This window comes from Dromiciops gliroides, chromosome 1 (assembly GCF_019393635.1).
Source record: "Dromiciops gliroides isolate mDroGli1 chromosome 1, mDroGli1.pri, whole genome shotgun sequence".
NCBI lineage: Eukaryota > Metazoa > Chordata > Mammalia > Microbiotheria > Microbiotheriidae > Dromiciops > Dromiciops gliroides.
Window position 1 is genome coordinate 70272639 of NC_057861.1, and position 7658 is coordinate 70280296.

A 7658-nucleotide genomic window follows, 5' to 3' on the forward strand; every position below is an offset into this window, starting at 1 on the left:
CTTCTGAATTTGCCCCTTGCTTGGTACATAGCCTAGGGCCTGTGACAACTTCTTACCCTGGAATGCTACGTCTAAAGCATGGATCCCCTTACGGTCTGCACTGGATCTATGACCTGAAACTTAGTGGTGAGTGACAAAGGTGCCAAGTGGCTTTTGTACCCTATATAAATGTAGGCCCCTCTATGCTGGATCTGTTTGCTTCAATTTGCCTTATGCTCTGGGCCAGACCCAGGGTACACAGACCTCATTCTCTTCCTATGCCCACCTATGCAGGAAAGTTTTTTTTTTTTAAGTTCTGATCAAGATTCATTTTGGTACATTTTCTTTCTTTCTTTTTTTGTGGGACAGTGGAGATTAAGTGACTTGCCCAGAGTCACACAGCTAGTGTCAAGTGTCTGAGGTCAAATTTGAACTCAGGTCCTCCTGAATCCAAGGCCAGTGCTTTATCCACTGTGCCACCTAGCTGCCCCCCTAATTGGTGTATTTTCTATGTCCATTTGGAGGAGTTGGCAGGCAGGGTGGAGTAAGTACTCACTAAACTTCTTCCTGCTACTCTGCCATCTTATTTCCACCTCCCACACTGCCTTTGTGTGGTCCTATGATGTAGGTAATTCAAATCCACTTTATAGATGAGGAAACTGAGATCCAGAGACTTTAAGTAACTTGTCCAGAGTCATCCAGGTTGTAAGTAATAAAACTGGGATTCAAATCCAGGTCCTTTTGCTTCCAGTTCTGTGCCCTAAGGTACTACACCAGGTCTCTTCTTTTCCATTTGTTCTTCCCCTCCCTCACTGCCCTTTCATATTCGCAGCTGCTTGTCCCAAGCCTAATTTTAGGTTGGGTAAGAGTGGAGGGCCTAGGCTGCTCCATGAAGCCTTCTTTGAATGACCATTCTCCAAGTACCCACTGCAGTGTTTGGCTTCAAGTTGCTATTCATACATGTGCTATTTTTATGTGTCCTTTTTTCTCAGGCATCTCCTATGGAGAACACGTTGGGTCCCTCCTTGCCTGGCAAAAATCCTCACCCTGATGAAGAATATGTCAGCTCAAAGGCTCCAATGGCCCTGAAAAGCACCTCTTCCCACAAGCTACAGCCCAGGTAGGTGGTAGAAGGAGAAGTCATCCTGGTCCTTCCATTCTCCCAGGAGACCCTTGCCCTTTGAGACCACTGGTCCAGGCTTTGGGATTACTTCCTTCAAGGGGCTGCTGTTTAGTAGTTAGATGATCGTTAACATAGCAAACAGACTCCCTAGACTCTCTCTTCTACTTACACAATTATGGGTATCCTCATTTTGCTTCTGGAGGATGGTGGCAGTGTGATATGATAAAGTGAGCACTTTATTGGAGTCAGAGGATGCGGGCTTAAATTCTGGCCTGTCCACCTAATTAATCTTTGATGACTCAGCAAAGCCACTTAACTTCCCTCTTTTTTGGTTTCCTTATCTCTACCAGGAGGAAATTAGATGAAATGTTTCCTAAAATTCCTTCAGCTAGGTGACACAGTGGACAGAGCACTGGGCTTCATATCCAGCCTTAGACATGTCCTTTTATGTTTGTTGTGGTCTATACTGTTCATTTGTTATTTGATCACCATCTACTTTGTTTTGCTATTCTGTCTTTGAATTTATACTTATAGCAGTGTGACCCTGAGCAAGTCACAACCGCAGTTGCCTTAAACATATAGGGCCATCTCCAGTCATCCTTATGTAGATCTTGCCACTGGACCTAAATGGCTCTGGAGAAAAGAGTGAGGTTAATGGCCTTGCACAGCCCTCCCTCACATCCAATTCAGTGCAAGTCATAACATCTGTCATAGTCCTCTTTGAGAACAAAAGACAAACAGCAACAATAAGGGTTGTAAGATTATAGGATTTTAGAACTAGAAAATACCTTAGTGATCATCTGGTCCAGGCATCTTGCTTTATACCAAAGTAACTTAGGGCCTGCAGAGGGGAAGTGACTTACCTACCCAAAGTGAAGGAGGTAATAAGTGACAGAGGTGAGATTGTCTCCATAACTAGACTGTAAGCTACCCTATTAATAAAAGACATCCTGGAAGCAGTGGGACTTGGGCTGATCCCTGAAGGCTGCATGGGATTTGGAGAAGTAGAGAGAAGAAAGAATAGCATGAACAGAGGCAGGGAAACTGAAATAGGATGTGATAGTAAGCCCGGCCTGCTTAGAAGAGAAGGTACATATAATACCCTCATTTATCAACTCTTTAGGGAACAGAGTGTTTTAAATAACTAAATTTTTTAGATAACTAAAATTTATCCCTTTAAACATCAAAACAAATTTAATTGAAACTATTTACATATCAGTCTTTCTAAAATGAATCGTGTATCTCCCTACCTTAGTAAATTACATACAGTCACTTAGGTGCACAAAATAAGCTCTGTGAATTTAGAATTGCAGAGGTCCAGCTAGAAAGTAGTTCATATGAAAAAGAAATGGTAAGGGGTCAGAGACCAAGTTCAGTATAAGCCAGAGGTGTGACTTGGCAGTCAAAAGAGCTAAAGTGATCTTAGGCTTCACTAATAAAAATATAATGTCCAGAATAAAGAAATCATTTCCACACTGTCATCTGCTTTGGTCACAACACTTCTGGACTAAGTTCTTTTTTTTCTCCTTTCCTTTCTTTCTTTTTTTTTTTTTGTGGGGCAATAAGGGTTAAGTGACTTGCCCAGGGTCACACAGATAGTAAGTTTCAAGTGTCTGAGGCCATATTTAAACTCAGGTCCTCCTGAATCTAGGACTTGTGCTTTATCCACTGCACCACCTAGCCGTCCCCTGGACTATGTTCTTGATACCACCTGCTAGGAAGGATATTGGCAGCTAGATCATATCCAGAGGAGATAATGAAAGTGTTGAAAGCTGTGCCATATAGGGAGTGATTGAGGGCAATGGGTATACTTTAGCCTAGAGAAGAGATGACTTAGGGGTACATGATTTCTACCTCCAGGCATCTAAAGGATTGTTATACATGTGTAACATAGGCTCTAAATGGTATAGGTTATGGACTGTGACTTCATTTGTATGTAGAACTCCAGGCTGAGGGACCTCTCTCTACTAATACAGGTCAGCATCTTCTCTGTAACTGAGGGTCTTAGAAGCTTTATGCAATAAAATGATTTTCCTAAGATCACATAGTCAAAATATGTCTCAAGTAGGACTTGAACTTGGGTTTTCCCTGTTTCAGGGGTGACTTTCTCACAAATATGTAATATTGGCTGTGCCCTCTCAACACGGCCTTTCCCTTCAGAACCCATCCCCTTGAGAATGAAACAGACAGAGGTTGTGTTTGTTGCTTCTCCTTGCCATCCCTATTTCTCAGATCCCTTGACCTCTTCCTCTCTCTCCATCCCACCCAAAGTTCTGGGGCTCTACACTCTCCTCATCACCCCCATGTATCTCCTCCATCTAATTGGACCTATTCCCTGGAAGCAGTCATGTCAAATTAGTAACAGGTACTCAATGTTTAGGGATAGCTTTCTTTTTTATAACCAAAAAATATATATATGTATGTATGTATATAAACCAAGCATCTAACAGTGATATAATGCTTTGAGGTTTGTATATATAATTTATTATATATATGTATATATATACAATATATATTATTTATAATATGCAATGTGCATTAATTAGGTCCATTATCTAACTTGAGCCTTATAACAGTCCTATGAATTAGGAACTACAGGTATTATTATTGCCATTTTCAGATGAAGAAACTGAGGTGTAGGGAAGTAATGTGATTTGCCCATGGTGACACAGCTACTAAGTGTCATTGGCAGAATTTGAACTCAAATCATCCTGATATCAAGGCCCACACTTTATCCACTAAACCATGTTACCTCTCAGAAAAGGAATTGTCTGTTTGACCCCAGAGGGCAGAAGTAGGAGCAAGAGGAGAAAGTTGCAGAGAGAAAAGTTTTGGTTTGAAAAAAATTAATAATTGGAGCTATCCAAAAGTGGAATGGACTTCCTTAGAACATAGTAAGTTCTCCATCACTGGAGGTTTTCATGCAGAGGATGAATATTCTAGTGAGGAATATTACTCAGGAAAGGCCAAATGGCCTCTTAGGTTCCTTCTTCAAAGTCTGAAATATGATTCTCAAGTATATGAGTATTTCAAACATAATTTAACTTTTCTTGATTACTCTGGGTCCCCAATGTGACCGTCATTTATTTTATTATCCAATAACACTTCTATGCACTCTTTAGTGCCACTGCACTAAGTAGCCCCAGCTCCTGTGCTTTTCTGGTTAGTATAGCTCTCCTCTTCTCCTGTGCTTTCAGTCCCTGCCAGTCCCCACTTCTTGCTCTGATTAGTGCACCATCATGATGTCAGTGTATGTACTTCCAGCAGTCCCTCTGTTCCCCCTGCAGGGAGCAGCCAACCACTTGATAGTCCCTTATTAGCCTTCCATGTGACTTCTATCTTTAAAGGGATTCCATTTTGAAATCATAGCTATTTTAACGGTACTCAATGGGTGGCTTGGAGGATAATAGAAATCAGTGTCCAGTTTGTCTGAAGACCTTAAAATCTGTTTTACCATGGAATGAATTGGAGTGAAGCAAAGTCTCTTCTAACCCTTTGCTTTCTTTTTTGTTGTAAGGGATGAGATGGTGGAAGGCATCTGTGACCCCCCAAGAGAAGATGCAACAGCTATTGTCTGTGGCCTGACTATTGAGCTCTCTAACCTCAAGTAAGACTTGCTCCTGCATCAGAGAAGGGGACAAAAACACTCTATAAATTTGGGAATATGAGAGGTCAGGAGACTGAAGGAAGAGGGAAGAAGGGAGCGGGGTGAGTTTAAGATTAAAGAAACACTTCTGTCAGGGACAACAGTAAAATGTGAATCAACAACAATAAGGCAAAGAAAACAAATAACAAGGTAAATCCACCTGCAGACAATCAGACTTATGTCCTGCCTGCCCAGGCCTGTAGGTTGTAGCTCTCTGGTGGAACTCCTGAAGTTTCCCATGAACATAACGATGATGATGACAATGACTCACATTCATAGAATGCTAAGCATTTTCCTCACAACCATCCCAGAGAGGGAGAGCAGGTCTTTTTGTTTTTTGGTTGTTTTTTTTTTGCAGGGCAATGAGGGTTAAGTTACTTGCCCAGGGTCACACAGCTAGTAAGTGTCAAGTGTCTGAGGTCATATTTGAACTCAGGTCCTCCTGAATCCAGGGCCGGTGCTTTATCCACTGCCCCACTTAGCTGCCCCTGAGAGCAGGTCTTTTTATCTCCATTTAACAAATGAGACAACTAGTACTCATAGAAGTAATGAGATTCACCAAGGTACATTGCTATCAAACATTTGTGCCAAGACTTGAAACCAGCCCTTCTTGGAACAAAGATCTGGGCTCTTTCCATTACCATAATAATAGTGGCTTACATTTCTACAGCACTTTAGTTTTCCCTACTGGTTTCCTCCCATCCACCCTAAAGAGGTAGGTAGTGCAGCAAACATAATTATGTTAATTTTATAAATGGGGAACCTAAGCCTAGGAAAGCAGACTTCCCAGGATTATTCAGCTATAAGACAGCTAAATGGTTCAGTGGATAGAACACAGGGCCTGAAGTCAGGAACACTCATCTTCCTGAGTTCAAAGCTGGCCTCAGACATTTACTAGCTGTATGACCCTGGGCAAGTCACTTAAGCCACTTTATTTGTAAAATGATCTAGAGAAGGAAAATGGCAAACCATTCCAGCATCTCTGCCAAGAAAACCCCAAATAGGATCGCGAAGAGTTGGGCACAGCTGAACAACAAACAATTCCTCTGGGTTTTAGAGCTGGGATTTGAATCCAGTTCTCCTGATTTGTAGTCCAGTACTACTTACCACTGAACCATTGTAATGGAAATACTTTGGTTAGAGACTAGGGAGATCATGGGTATCTATTCTTCTGTTGTGTGTTTTGATGGCTTCCTCTTGAATACCTAGTGAGGTCCAGTTTAGGGGAAGATTGCCTTGACCTCATCCCTCATCTCCCTTTTCAGGTCACCATGTTCTTGGAAAGATTTAGAAGAGTCATAGTTTGGGGCTATAGACTGGGGTTTTGTTGTACTTTGATAGCTTTATATTATTCTGGCTTATTAACAAAAATAGCTAACATTAATATAGCACTTTCAGATTTATAGAATGTTTTACAGGTGTTATTTTATTTGATCCTCACAACAACCCTGTGAGGGAGGGGGTATTATTGTCCCCATTTTACAGGTGAGGAAACTGGGACTAAGAGGTTAGGTAGCTTACCCATGGTCAGACAGTTTAGAAAGTATCTCAGGTAGGATTTGAACTCAGTTCTTCCTAACTTCAGGTCCAATACTCAATCTACTGCATCACCTAATTGCCCATTTAGATGACAGTGTAGATAATACTAACTCAGATTTAGTTTCTCCCCTTCTTTCCTAGCCGATTGATCATGAGCATGCACAGGGACCTGGAATCCTTCAGACGCCTAAAGCACCGAAAGGGAAAAGCAGCCATGAAGCAGCCCCCTTACCAGTTTCCCTGTCCCCCAAAGGGAGTGACACATTGCTCCCATGCTGTGAAAAAATGGAAAGAGAAGTAAGACTGTCGGACCATTCGAAAAAGACAATTCAGATAGCTCAGACCTCGGAGCTTCTTCAAGGTTTATGTGTTTTTCTTTCCTTCCAGGTATTAGAAGGTCTTTCAAATTGAAGTATTTAAATTAGACCATTTGAAGCAACTGTTTTCCTTCTCTCTGAAACAGATGTTTAAAAGGCCTCTTAATAGCCTTTGGTAAAAATCAGTGGAGCCTGAGTATAGTTTTCTGGGACCATTCCCAATTATTATTTTCCTCTCCAAGATGTAGGTTATAAAACTAGCCTTTAGGGGCATCAGAATATCTCTGAATCAGTCTCTTCAGTTACTAAGAGTGGGGCCTTAATAGTTTCTTGAGAAACTAAAAGTGATCGTTGCTATACAAGATGAAAACAAACTAAAATTGTAAAGAGATGAGAGATTCTTGGCTTCATCCAGGAGTCCTTCCTCTGTAGCTTTTCTTATTTAGAAAGGAAGTTTTGGTTGTAATTTGTGGCTTGAGCCAAATAACACTTAGTTTCTGGAGTGAAAGCCCAGGCCATTCAAGTCCAACTCATGTCTCTTAATAGGAAGGCTTGTTCTACTTTTCTGCAGATGGAGAGAGTCCCAGTGGTCCTGGGAATAAACCCAAGGGGCCAGTGGGAATACAAGATGTTTATCTTGATTTGCAAATTTCAGGTCATTTGGTTAAAGTTATTGAAGGTTCAGTATTTGTGTTTTTCCTGGAAGAGGAAAAGGCATTCTTTGTTTATTAGATTTTTGCCTATCCCTTGATTTCCATATACTTCTCCCTTAAAACAACATTAATAAATGAGAATCTTTAAGTAAGCTGTGTCTTATAATTTACATATGTCTGTTTACTAATGATACATTATCTCACCTAAATAGTGTTATTTGTAATGACCTCTGTCTTTTTCACCCTGCTAAGCAAAACATTTAATTCATTTCTGTATGAACTACCCACAAAATCCCCAGGAAATAAAGAAAAAAATGGAAAAGTGATGGGGGACAAAGGAGGATTGGGAATTTCCATACATCATCCAGCAAGTCACTTCAATTCAGCAAGCATTTATAAAA

The 7658-nt window shown here is 40.9% G+C and overlaps 1 protein-coding gene across 1 annotated transcript in view; it reads left to right on the forward strand.

The window, feature by feature from the left end:
• The window catches only part of BRME1 (break repair meiotic recombinase recruitment factor 1), a 36524-nt gene extending 29161 nt beyond the window's left edge, over positions 1-7363 (forward strand). The window contains 3 exon segments of the mRNA XM_043976514.1: positions 972-1099; positions 4620-4709; positions 6429-7363. Of these exon segments, the coding sequence (XP_043832449.1) occupies positions 972-1099; positions 4620-4709; positions 6429-6588 (378 nt within the window). The 3' untranslated portion in view covers positions 6589-7363.
• Positions 7364-7658: the final 295 nt, after the last annotated feature.